The sequence below is a fragment of the Anolis sagrei genome, chromosome 1, assembly GCF_037176765.1.
Source record: "Anolis sagrei isolate rAnoSag1 chromosome 1, rAnoSag1.mat, whole genome shotgun sequence".
NCBI lineage: Eukaryota > Metazoa > Chordata > Lepidosauria > Squamata > Dactyloidae > Anolis > Anolis sagrei.
The window spans coordinates 23,514,645-23,528,398 of NC_090021.1; the positions used below are offsets into that span (position 1 = coordinate 23,514,645).

Genomic DNA, 13,754 nt, shown 5'->3' on the forward strand with positions numbered 1-13,754 from the left:
TTAGTAGATCACAAGCTGAACATGAGTCAACAGTGTGATACAGCAGCAAAAAAAGCAAACACGATTCTAGGCTGCATCAATAGAAGCATAGTGTCTAGATCAGGCATGGGCAAGTTTGTGTCCTCCAGGAGTTTTGGACTTCAACTTCCACAGTTCTTAACATCCAGTAGGCTGTTAGGAATTGTGGAAGTTGAAGTCCAAAACACCTGGATTGCCGAAGTTTGTCCATGTCTGGTCTCTAGGAAAGTCATAATCCCACTCTATTTTGCTTTGGCCAAACCTCACTGGAATAACACTGTGACCAGTTCTGCACACCACAATTCAAGAAGGATATTGCCATGCTGTAATATGTCCAGAGGAGGTGACCAAAACAATGAAAGATTTGAAGGCCAAGTCCAGCGAGGAGCATCTTAGAGAGCTAGTTGTGCTCGTCTTGGAAGAAAAGAAGGCTGAAAAGGGTCATGATAGCCATATTTAAATCTTTGAAAGGATGTCACATTGAGGAGCAGCTAAGCTTCTTTTCTGCTGCTCTGGAGACTAGGGCAAGTGGAACAATGGATTCAAAATGCAGGGAAAGAGTTTCACCTAAATATTAGGGAGAACCTTCTGGTGTTAGGAGCTGTTCAGTAGTGGAATATGTTGCCTGGGAGTCTGGCAAAGTCTCCTCTGGAGGTTTTTAAGTAGAAGCTGGATGCCCATCTGTCAGGAGTGCTTTGATTCTGTGTTGCGAATGGTAAGGGGTTGGACTGAATGGCCCTTGTAGCCTCTTCCAGTTCTGTGATTCTCGATCACCAATGAGCTATAGGCTGGAGATTTTTTTTACAACCAAATTAGATAAAAATCTGGTGACTCCGAAACAGTGCCTGGAGATATTTAACCCAAGTGCTTTCTCAACATGCAGTTCTCCAGATGTTATGAACTACAGCTTTCAGCATTCATCCCCTCTGGGCATGTTGGTTAGAGCTGGAGGAAGATGCATGTCACCAACATCTGGAGGACAACATGGTTCCTATCCTCACATCTGTTACCTACTCACAAACTGAATTGTCAAAAAATATAAACAGCATGCCAGTGGATTGCACTGATTCCTCTCTTTTTGGAAGCATAAAGCAAGGTCATACTAGATTTCCCCACACATCTTTCCTGTTTGGATTCTATGAGGGATGGTCTCCTCAGCTGAGCGGCCTTCACCAGCTTATCTTTAGTCTCAGGAACAAACTCTCTCCTTCTAAGTCTAATATTGAGTTTCTCTAAAAAGTTAACCATTACATTTTAATAGCTAAACCTGCAAGGAAAAGAATTGCTGACACTATTGTATTGCATCGTACCTTGAAGTGTACAGACTTGGATTCTATCACATGTTTTGCTGAATGTGCTTTCTGAGCCCAAGAAACATATGCTTGTTCGTTCTCCAGGATGCAATCGAAATCACATAATGAGCACCTCTAAGTGTTGCTCCTGTTTTCTGACATATTTTAGCTGGAAAAGTTAGGCAGGCTGGGGATGGATGACGATGGGACTTGTAGCCCAACATCCTTGAAAATCACCATAGGGGAAATTTAATCTAGGTAGGGAAATCACTATTACAGAAGGACACCAGAATCTTTGCCTTGGACGTATCACATAATATCACCCCTTTCTACCGCTTCCTTGATGGAGATACTGTTCAAGGGTGTTTCTTTTACGAAAGGAACCATTAATGAATCTTTTGTGTTTGTAAAAGAAATCCACGTTGGCAATCATATGATGAGTCCAAGACTGACACTATTGTCCTTCTATTATTGTGATTGTGTGCCTTGTGATAAATTCCTTAGTCAGCCTTGCAACACAATCCTATATGTGTTGGTTTAAGAATAGATTCTATTTGCTTTAATGAAGTGTTTTTCCTTAGACTTGTATGGTGCATGCACTGGATTGTTAAAGCATTCAAACTCCTGGCTTTAACTTTTTCAAGTCTAAAAACCCTGGGATCCTATTATATAGGACGTATATTACACGTATACAATTCTCCTCAGGGGACTATAGTTAAGGATGTCAAGTTAGTAAGCCATAAAAAACAAACTTTTCAGTGATAGCTCAAGACAGTGGAGTTCCCTTCCTCTTGGTTTATCACATGCTATACTGAAAGCCTTGAAACCTTTCCTCTTCAGTGTGCCCTTAACTGGGAATGTAATTAATGTATCTGGAATACTGTGTCCAAGTCTGGGCACCACAATTGAAGAGAGATATTTACAAGCTGCAATGTGTCCGGAGGAGGGTGACTAAAATGACTAAGGGTTTGTAAAACAAGCCCTATGAGGAGTGACTTAAAGAGCTCGGCATGTTTACAGAAGAGAAGGCTGAGAGGAGACATGATGAGGGCCATGTATAAATATGTGTGGGGAAGTCATAGGGAGGAGGGAGGGAGCAAGCTTGTCCTTCAGAACAATATATTGGCTTACTCCCTATATTTGGTAATTGTGTCCTCATTTTCCCACATCCCTTTCTGAAAGTATTGTCCTTTTTGCTAACTGCCAAACTGTGACCACAACAAGGCTGGAGCTCAATGTTTCTATATTGTATCCTGTCCAGGGATTGTTCAGTCCTCTAGAAACGGGAAACAGAAAATATCCTCTATAGAAATTTGCTTGGTCCTCCATAGATTCACCCCGAGGACCTAGAAAATTCCTAGATATGATATTTGTCATATTGTAAAAACTTGTCCACTCTTCCTCTTTTGAGCTTCTTGTGACATGTCTCCAGTTTCTTCTGAGAATTTAGGTCCAACATTGGGTGTGCTCCCATGAATAAAATCAACGATGTTAAGGGGAAAGAGAGGCAAATAATCAGTATCGAACATACAGACTGGGGAGTATCTGTCTATTTAAGTTCGGTGTTTATGGGGAACCTGAAGTCTGGTCAGATACAGTTTGTATGTGTTACCTGACTTAACCTACAAACTCATTCTGCTCTCATTTCAAATCAGCAACTACAGATAAGAGTATAAGGAAGCTGTTGCGTGAAAGCTCTTTCCTTTAGAGCATGGAGCTTCCAAAAAGATCTGGATTAAAATGAATCATACCATGGATATGATATCAAAGTAGAGAATATGTTCAAGAACTGTATCTGACTCCACCGCATGCCCTTGGTTCCACATACTGCCAGAAATGTAATCTCTGGAACCATTCCCAGTTCAAACCCAGGTCCTTGGCCAAAGCACCCTCCAGTCCTGTTGTGTGACAATCAAGGTATATCTACGCTAAAGAATGTCATCCTCTTTGTCAACAGGGCCTACTACAGGCAGCAGCATATGTCTATGATGCCCAGTATAACAGGAACATCCCATTTGAGACCTCACCAAAGGCAATCAGGTACACTGGATGGATTTAGGTCTTGAGTGAAAAGTGTTGTGGTGTTGAATACAAATGAGGCGCTCTCATTTAATTAGCCTAACAGAAATATTTCACCCAAAATTTTGTGACCAGAGGTTCATTTTGTTGATGACTGCATTGGCAAGAGTTGGACTGAGTAAAAGAAGATTTGGTGATCCTCTGGTTGCTCTAGATTTGGGTGTATTGTGATTTTAAGCTAAATATGGGTAATTATTGGTGATAGAGTTTTAAAGCAAGCCTAGGAAAATTAGTGGTTATTGTTCTTAAGATTACTTATTTAATGTGTTGTTAATTGCCTATAAGTCAGCGTCAACTTATAAGTCAAAGGAACCAAACAACTACTGCTGCTACTGCCACAATGGGACCTGTTTCAACCAAGTTGCTTTTTGCCCAGTCACTTCTACCATTTTTCCTCTTCCCAGGCTTTACTATCTCTACAACCACTGGTCCATGCAAGCAGCCACTTACTTCTTTATTTTTGTGGACCTTGCACTTGCGCTGTTTGAGGAACCTGCTGTGTATTTACTTCCCTTCTTGGTAAGTTTGGAGGCAAGATCTAACTGGCAAAGATTTTGTCTGGGAGTCAGATAAACCATGAGTTATTTTTTAAAAGCGTGCTTTTCTTTTTGAGTTTTTTGTTTATTAGATTTTTTTTTCTTATTCCATCTTTTCAAGATAATTTATGGCTAATCAAAGCTAAACAAAAATGAAAGAACACTTTAGTCCCTGCATGCATATGTCCACATTATATACATATACCTCATAGGACATACTATCAAGCAAAGTGGCCGGCATTTGAATAGTGAAAGATGGAGGTGTGCTTATACCTATATATAATTTTCTTCACAAATGTGCCTTCAAAAATAAAATTTATTGCATGCCTGCAGAAAAAAGTGGTGTTTCAAAGTAGGAAGGGTCAGGGTGCCACTTGCTCACCCAAAATCTTAACCCCTATCTCAACACTTGTATTGCAGACACAGAAAAAAAAAAATAACATGGGTTTCTTGGAGAAGTGCAGGGTAAGAGGCCGATTTTTTTCAACTCTGGTTTCAGCCCTTAAGGGTGAAATTGAATTGAAATGGAGTGAATTCTCAAGAACATCATGCATGGTAGGACTGGATGCAAAATGGTTAGTTTATTGTAACCATATAAGCAGCATGCTACATGTTGGCACCTGTCAAATAGCACCAAAAAATCTCTCAAATGTCTAGAAATTTCACAATAGAAAGGACAGCTGTTTTATCAGATTAGAGGAGGAAGATGTGGACTTTCTATATTTACTATCTGTGACTGCTGGCAGAGACTAGCATCAATTGCCAAAGTGGAGAGACCAATAGAGAATGGAAGTATGTGGGTGTGTTATTTTGTAATTTTATCCATTCTTTTCTCACATGTCATCAGGTTACCTCATTGGTTGAAGTTCTATGCCTCTTGGTCTTCTTTGGGAGGCTGGTCCATTTTGCACAAGTTACTCCTCGCAATGTATTCTGGAAGGACACAAAGAACATCTGCATCATGATATCAATATTGGTCAGTATGAACAAGTTCTGGATGCCATTCAAATGTTTGTTGTACAACAGGGATGGAGAGTGTATAAATTCCCTGGAATGAAGATACCACTATATCTCAAAATAAGGCTATGCTGATTATGGCTGTTGGGAGTTGTAGTCCAACAGGATCTGGTGGACCACATATCTCTGTCCCTATTACCCAACAACTATGATTGTCCTCTCTGGTTGCCTGATAACACTCACACTTTGGAAGTTCTTCTAGCAGCCAATATTTTCAGAACGGTATTTCCTACTGTGCTGGAAGCCACAATAGAATGTGCCCTTACTTATTCAAAATGTATATGTCCAGTTAAGCTTGATATCTTAGATGAAACTCAAAATCTGTGAGCATTGTTTTTTCCACCTCAGAAAAGTAGACCTGATCTGTAAATAAGCTGTTCAAACATTTAAGTGTTTTGATATTTAGTAGTGATGTCCCTCTCTTCCCTGCCTGTCTGACCCCAGGTGACTTTGATCGACCTCATTGTCTACGGTGCTCTTCGGATCTCAGCCATTCGTGGCATCCGGTGGTCAAGACCTTTGCGGCCCGTTTTCTTAATAAATTTTGCAGAAAGTCGTCAGGTAAGAGATTTGTGTGGGTTTTTTGAGGACAAATAGTCTAATTCCAAAACAGCGGCCAGTTAGCTGACACTAACTGACAATTCTTATTTCAATTTTGTATTGTCTTGTCTGCTCCAGAAATCTATCTGTCGCCTTTCCCTCTTGAAACAAACCTTCTGCTTTTTCTCTTCTCTATGCAAACAGGCAGGCTTTGGCCTGGCCTGGCCTTGGGGAAGCTGAACCATGAGGTAAGGTCAGATCATTGGGTTGTTGAAAATATGGGGACATATAATGAGTTGGGAGGAAACTGGCATTTCTGTATGTGGCAAAAGCAGCGGCTAATCTGAGTGTGTTGCTGTGAGTTTTCTGGGCTGAATGGCCGTGTTACAGAAGCATTCTCTCTTGGCCTTTTGCCCACATCTAGGGCAGGCATTCTCAGAGGTTGAGGAGTCTGTTGGAAACTAAGTGAGTTGTTGTAGGTTTTTTGGGCTATATGGCCATGTTGTAGAAGCATTCTCTCTTGACGTTTCGCCTGCATCTATGGCAAGCATCCTCAGAGGCAGTGAGGTCTGACCTCACTAACTCTGAGGATGCTTGCCATAGATGCAAGCAAAATGTCAGGAGAGAATGCTTCTAGAACATGGCCATATAGCCCGAAAAACCTACAACTACCCAGTGATTCCAGCTATGAAAGCCTTCAACAATACATTAAGTAAGTGAAAATTATATATTGTGGAATTGGTTGTTGTTGGTTTTTCGGGCTGTATGGCCATGTTCTAGAGGTACATGTGAATGTTGCAATTTGCCACCTTGATTAGCATGTAATGGCCCGCAGTTTCCTCCTGGCTGATTGCTGCCTGGAGGAATCCTTTGTTTGTAATCTGAGAAGCTTCATGTGCCAATTTGAGGTGGAGGTAATTAAAAACAGAAATCCTATTTCTCTAATATCTTCTGCTTTAGGTCTTAGATTGAGAACTTGCAACTTCTTCTAGGAAATAAAGGTAGTGTTGGACACAGCTGATGTGCAGGAAAGAGTAAATGTAAAGTGTATCTGATGCTAGTGTACTTCTGCCTTATGTTATATCTAGCATTAGTCCAAGCATGGAGATCGGTTCTAGGGTGTCTGAAAAGCAGTGCTTAATCTTCAGCTTTTTAATTTAGTGCAAAACTGAGACCTTTTTTTTTTTTTTTTAAAGTCCATATATTCATTCATTCGACACACAAGCCAGGCTGTGTATTGGACATTCTGGCTTCGGCTGATGAGAGCTGAAGGATCCATTAACAGTCTTTAATGTTATATACATAATTATAGCACTCTGATTCCATTTGAACTGCCATGGTTCCATCTTGTGGAATCCTGGGATTTGCAGTTCAGAAGAGCATATTTAAAATTCGTAGCCCCATGAAAATACAAATCCCAGAATTCCATAGCTTGTTGTCATGGCATTTCAAGTGAAATATTTGCATTATAATTGTGTTATGCGAAAGCATCTTGGGCCCTTTATCCCTTTTGAAGAGTAGATTTTTGCTGGGGGGAAAGTTGTCAAAAAAGGATGGACATTTGCATGTCATAAAATTGAGTTTGGTTCAGCTGAGCTAGGCTTGAATTGTCATGAGCTTTGCAGTAACTGTATTTAGGTTTTATCTTTAAAAAAATAAGCATTCCTGTGGATGTTGTGTTCTATTCTGTCAATTTCTGAAACCCCTGTCCTTCTCAGTACAGGCAGTCCCCAAGTTATGAGCAAGATAGGTTCTTTAGGTTTGTACTTAAGTTGAATTTGTTTGTAAGTGGGAATAGGTACATTTAAAGTGTAACTCTAGCCATATATAGAGAGAGGGAGAGAGCGCACTTTGGATAGCATAGAAAAGGGTTTACACCTCTGTGGTGTTTGTTTTGCTGTCTGTGCCCTTGTTCAGAATATCTTACCTCACTTTCTGTCCCTGAGATAACTGGATTTTGAAAAAAAAATGGTTTGTTGTAGAAACAAGGATTAGTGATAAAGCTTCAGTTGGAAAACCTTTTCCCCATGACAACTCTTTCTGGACTGGATTTTCCTTCTGAGGAGTAGAATTCTCTCACTTCCTGTTGCTTCAGCTCCAATCTTAACTATGAGTCATTTGTAAGTTGGATGTTTGTAACTCAGAGACTGCCTGTTTAAAAAGTGATTGAGAAGAAATTGCCTAGTTCTTGTTGCCTGTTTGGTCCATTGCAATGCACAAACTTACAAACCATGGTGCTTGAGGGCAGAGGAGGGGGAAGGAGGATATAATACACATTCATGACTTCTGCTCTTGAATAAACGTGTGCTGCTTCTTGGCAGATCCGTCGAGCTTTCCGTAGCATCCGAAACACTCTTCCAGAGATCACCTACGTCTTTTTACTGTTCATGTTCAGTGTCCTGATGTTTTCTCTTATGGCTCTGAAGCTATTTGGAGACAGGTAAAGAGGGTTGTGGACAGCTTCATAAAATTAAGAATGGGCAGAGAAGGTCTAAGTGTACTAACTGTTTTTTAAAGTTGTGTGAGCTTTTGTTGGATGTAGACATATTTTTTCACTTGTAGTACTAGTTAGATTTTCTTTTTGTATGAATTTTCAGCTTCTTCGGATGTAATACTAACAGGTTTTTATTCTTGCTTGAGCTTTCATGAATATAAACCTACTTCTTTAGATACAGTTAGTACTGCATCTGAAGAACTGCATCTGCAACAGACTCAGAAGTGGAGTGGGCAGATCAAAAGACAACCTGGCAAAATGATACTACCTAAAAGAATCCTCCACCTTGTGTGACTGTGGAGCAGAACAAACAACTCTGCACCTGTCTGTTTGTCCACAATGCCCTGCCTCATGTACAGAGGAAGATTTGTTTAAAGATACAGATACTGCGGTTGCTGCTGCCCGGTTTTGGTCAAAAATTATTTAGCTGCTTGTGCCCTTTCTATTTTTATCAGTTTTATACTGTATGCAATGCTGTTGACATGAAATAAATAAGTACTGCATTAAAAAGGTGGGTTTATATCCATAAAAGCTCATGCAAAAATAAAACATTGTTTAGGCACCATCTAGAATGCCATATAATCCAATTTCTGAATTCAGATTATTTGCTTTGAGTCAGATTATAAGCATTTTTGTAGCACTCCAAATGGGGACAATTCTCAGAGTCTTCTGTAGAAGTACTCAGACTGACTCCTGAACACAAAGGGTTAAGCTTTGCCCTATTGAGTTGGAGGGAGGATTTGGGGAAGCTCTTCCAGCCATTTCCTGCATTTGTCTCTCTTTCCTTTCACTGACAGAGTTATGCTGATCTTCATACGCATGTTTAAGTTACATTAAGCCTTTGTTGTCAACCAAAAGAGTTACTCTCCTAGCCATGTGTGTCCAAGAAGCTTCTTTCTCAGAGGCTTCAATGCTTGAAAGATGCCTGTATTGATTTTTTAAAAGTAAACTCAAGGTGGAAAAGACTGGTGTTGGAGTCACTATAGGTTGAAAATAATGTTAAGATGCACATAACAACCACAAGCTTTGATAGCTGAGAGCAAATGTAGCATAGTGGTTTCAGCACTGAACTGTGACTAGAGACTGGGGTTCAGATCCCTCTCAGCCATAGAAAAACACACTTTCTCAGCCTCAGGGGAAGACAATAGCAAACCCATATCCGAACAAACATCCAAAAATCAATGACAGATTTATTTAGCATTTCATAGGTCAGAAATAACTTGATGAAACGCATCAACTGTCTTGGATAGCTCCTTTAAAGTTCAGGCATGGCCCCCTCTTCCGATGGTTACTTGTTGTTATTTCTTATAACTTTAAAAAAAACATATTTGAGAAATTGGCATAAAGCTTGAAAAATCCCATTCAAGATAACTTGAAGATGCTACCTGTTAGTTTCCTTTCGCAAAGGAAAAGATTTTGTAACTTTGTTTTCATTCCTTGTGTTACCTTTCAAATATAATGTTGTCTTTATTCCCCAAACCAAAGTAACTCAATAGATTAAGTAGCTGTGTTGCTTATAATTGTTACTTTCATCGCCTTAGTAGGAAAAACATAAGCTAGAATTGAATGCCAATGCTTTTGAATGTTCTGCAGTAGATTCTTTGAGGAGGAATCAGAACCATGGATTAGGAGCCACACTTTTTTTTGGGGGGGGGGGGGGGGTAAAAATCCTATTGTGTTTTGGTTTTCCTTAGGCTTCTATTCTTTTATTGTTTTTTAGGAATTTGAAGACTGTGGAAGGCTCTCCATATTTTACAAATTACCTTGAAATCGTATTCAATATGTATGTGCTGGTGACTACAGCAAATAGCCCTGACGTCATGTAAGTATCTACCCTCTCTCCGAATTTGAAATTAATTTGGAAATGAGATAACAATACATTTAGAGGGAGCCAGCATGGTGTAGCAGTTTGAGTGTTGGACCACAACTCCAGCAAACAGGATTTGACTCCCTGTTTGACCATGGAAACCACCAGATTACCTTGGGCAATCATACTCTCTTAGCCTCAAGGGACAACAAATCTTGCCACAAAAATCCCATGTAAGATCGTCAGAGGTCAGAAAGGACTTGAAGAAGCACAACAATGTTAATGGGGCATTTACCAGATGCAAGAGAGAACCACCTTCCCTATACCCTGTTCCAGTGGCCGAATAAACTAAAGCATTTTTCTGATATGTATACTCTTTACTTCAAGGGACTTCTTGGCCTTCTGAGGGCAAATTACAAAGACGTAAAGATAAATTACAAAAACTGTGGAAGTGGGAGGAGAGAAACCTTCAAACTCAATATCCCCTCCCAAACAACTTCTTCTTACCAAACTATGTAGAATAAGAATTTGGTTTTTCTTTGTTCTCAAGCAATATTAGAAATATTTTTGTGGGTTTTTAAAGGAGGTACTAAATCACTGAACATTTTCCATACTGCATTTAATGACATCACCTCCTTCTTTTCTTTAGGATGCCTGCCTATGACTTCAGTTGGTGGTACTGCCTGTTCTTCATAGTTTATGTTATAATCAACACATACATCTTCATGTCAGTTTTCTTGGCTGTTGTGTACAACAATTACAGAAAACACTTGAAGGTAAGGTCAGTCTAGAGCAGGGGTCCTCAAACTTTTTAAACAGAGGGCCAGGTCACAGTCCCTCAAACTGTTGGAGGGCCAGATTATAATTTGAAAAAAGCATGAATGAATTCCTATGCACACTGCGCATACCTTATTTGTCGTGCAAAAAACACTTTAAAACAATACAGTAATTAAAATTAAAAGTTTATATTTGTTAAAACAGTTTTTGTATCTGGCCCCGGGGCCTTAGTTTGGGGACCCCTGGTCTAGAGGTAGTGTGCAATTGTAGTTAAAGTTTATTCATAGAGAACCAGAACCACTTTCTGTACCATCTTCTTTTACCATGGGATTATGATTTAAAACAGTGGTTCCCAACCTTTTTTTTTTTTGACCAGGGACCACTTGACCAGGGACCACTCTCCAACATTAGTGCCAAAAGGGTTACAAATCAGTTTTGGTCAACTTTAGATTGGATTTGATTATTTGGAGTGCTGATTTCAGAAATTGCATTGGATAGACCACATCAGCTCTAGTTTCTGATACAGAACATACACCATCTAGTAATCGCCATCTGCTTGCCCACAGAAAATCATATTTAATAAGCTTTGGCACTATAAGAGGGTTTTGTGAGACCAGTTGCTGTCATTGCAACAGACTAATGGTGATGCAGCAGACCATATTTTAGTTCTTGCAGACCACTGATGGTCCATGGATCACAGGTTGGGAATCACTGATTTAGGATATTCTCATATCCTGGACACCAGAACTGCAGGCTATAAGAGCTGTAATACTACATGGCTCAACATAGCATAGTGGTTCCCCATTTGGATCTGTACTAAGTTGAGCTATATTATTCTGTCTCAATTGACATAAAATCATCCTGGGTTTATCGTACAAACTAACAGCCCTCTACCCCACACACATGGCAGTTCTGTTCCTCATGAAGGTGCAAAATTATTTCATCAGGGTTCTCAGTGCTGTGGTACCCATTTTTGTGTCTGTCTACAGGGACATAGTCAGAAGAATAGCTGATTCTGCCTGGTCTCCATGAGGCATTGAATAATCATGGGGACCTTCAAGGGCTATAAATTAGGCTTTAACTGCTGTGGAGAAAAGGAGGCCACCCCAACCTCTTCAGCACCCAAAAAAGGACATACATTGGAGTATGGGAAGATTTTGTATGCATATACCACAAACAAGATGCCAGCTAATGTGTTTCCAGGTCTCAGAGGAGGATAGAGATGCACTCAATTAAAAAGAGTTGTCTGATAGACATCTTGAGAAGCATTGCCACTGAGCTTTTTAGATGTCTTCAGAAACTCCCTGTAATATGTAATGTAATGTTAGGATTTCCTGTCCTTCTTTTAAAAGTGATGGCTTTCCTTTTCCAGAATGAGATCCGCAAACTTGCTTATATGAAAAGGCGCAAGATGATAGAAGCTTTCAACCTCTTGAAGGTCAAAGAAGGGGCAGAGTTTGTTGTCAAAGAAGACCAGTGGAAGCGCCTTGTAAAACTAGTGGCACCTGATATCAGCACATCTCACCGAGAGCTCCTGTTAAGGATATCTGATGAAGAACAGAAAGGCTGTGTGGGTGAGTAAATGCTAGCAAGTGCCTGAGGAATTTATTCTCCACAAATTGCACTGCAGAGGAACCTGATCCACACTCCCGCACAAAAATGGATGGACCTGAATATGATTAATACACAGTACTGTGTTCTATGAGTTCAAATAATATGGGCTTTCACAGTTTTTCAAAATGTACTAAGGTGGATAATACAAGACAGCAGTTAGGATATACAATCCTATAAGGAGTGGCTTAGAAGCCTGGGTATGTTTAGCTTAAAGAAGAGAGGGTTGACAAGGGGACATGCTAGCCTTGCTATTTGAAAGGATGCCACATTGAGCAGGGAGCAAGCTTGTTTTCCGGTGCTCCAGAGAGTAGGGCACAATGGAGAAATGGTTTCAAATAGCAGGAAAAGAGATTCCACCTAAACATTAGGAAGGACTTCCTGATGGTAGTGGAGTATGGTAAGTCGCCTCTAGAGGGTTTTTTTTAACAGAGGCTGGATCTCCATCTGTCGGGAATGCTTTGATTGTGTGTTCCTGCATGGCAGGGAACTGGACTAGATGTCTTTTGTGATATCGTCCAACTCTATGATTCTGTTCATGGCTGATATTCTATGTGGTACAGTGGAACACATGTGGAACACAGCTATGGCTTCCATATGCCCCACTGTTAACCACTGCCTCACTCTCTCCTACAGCAATTCCAATGCTTGTGGAGAGGTGAAATTGTAGGAGAATTGTCTGCCTATATCCCCATTGTCAAATGCAGACCAAGGACCTTTTACACTGTTTGCACTGACATCTTCCAGTGGCCACACCAGATAGTCATCACTTTGCAACTGATGATGAGAACATAACCAGACACTTCTCCTATACCTTCCATTCTCCACCAGCAATGGAATGGCTGTGGTGGGCTGTTACAGTGAAATGGTGAACCTTGAATGCAGGGGACACTTGGGTTGTTGTGGAGAATATCAATGCCCTGAAGGACATCAGCAACAAAAAGATATATATGGGTGTAAGATGGGCTTAGACTTGCATATGTCACTAGCCGGATCTCAGCCAATACTATGCATCAAGCATAGGAAAACTGCAGCCCTCTAGGCGTTTTGGACTTTAACTCCCACAATTCCTAATAGCTGGTAAGCTGGCTGGGAGTCCTGGGAGTTGAAGCCCAAAACATCTGGAGGGCTGAAGTTTGCCCATGCTATAAATAATATTCGGAATAATATAATAGCAATAGTTAGAGGAAATATATTTATATTTTGTGCAAAAATACTTACAAATATAGTTTAGATTTTTATAATAATAATAATAATAATAATAACAATAATAATATTACAATAGATTCTCAGTTAACCAACACCCATAGGGATTAGTAGGCGCCAGATATAAGTAGTTTCTGGTTGCTTGAGAGTTAGTATTAAAAATAGGCCAAACAAATACTGCAGTCCATACTATGCCATACCATTAACTCTGTATTGACTTAAAATTAATATTGAAATAAAGTAACCGAGAATAAATAAAGAAAACAACTTAATGTAACACAGTTTTACTGTATTATAAAAACAGCTTTTTGAATGCTGTTTTATTTCTTTATGGGTTTTTTTTGCCAGTTGCTTGATAGTTCCAGTTTCTTGAGTTC

The 13,754-nt window shown here is 39.9% G+C and overlaps 1 protein-coding gene across 2 annotated transcripts in view; it reads left to right on the forward strand.

Moving 5' to 3' along the window:
* Positions 1-13,754, forward strand: part of LOC132761534 (two pore calcium channel protein 1-like) — a 30,764-nt gene that overhangs the window by 6,655 nt on the left and 10,355 nt on the right. Inside the window, exons 2-9 of one of the 2 annotated variants that reach the window (XM_060754482.2) lie at positions 3,268-3,350; positions 3,794-3,908; positions 4,773-4,901; positions 5,387-5,503; positions 7,804-7,922; positions 9,697-9,798; positions 10,433-10,559; positions 11,933-12,134. In XM_060754482.2, the coding sequence (XP_060610465.2) occupies positions 3,268-3,350; positions 3,794-3,908; positions 4,773-4,901; positions 5,387-5,503; positions 7,804-7,922; positions 9,697-9,798; positions 10,433-10,559; positions 11,933-12,134 (994 nt within the window). Of the gene's footprint in view, positions 1-3,267; positions 3,351-3,793; positions 3,909-4,772; positions 4,902-5,386; positions 5,504-5,686; positions 5,731-7,803; positions 7,923-9,696; positions 9,799-10,432; positions 10,560-11,932; positions 12,135-13,754 lie in introns of those variants that run through there. The other variant, XM_067463318.1, reaches the window with a different exon arrangement.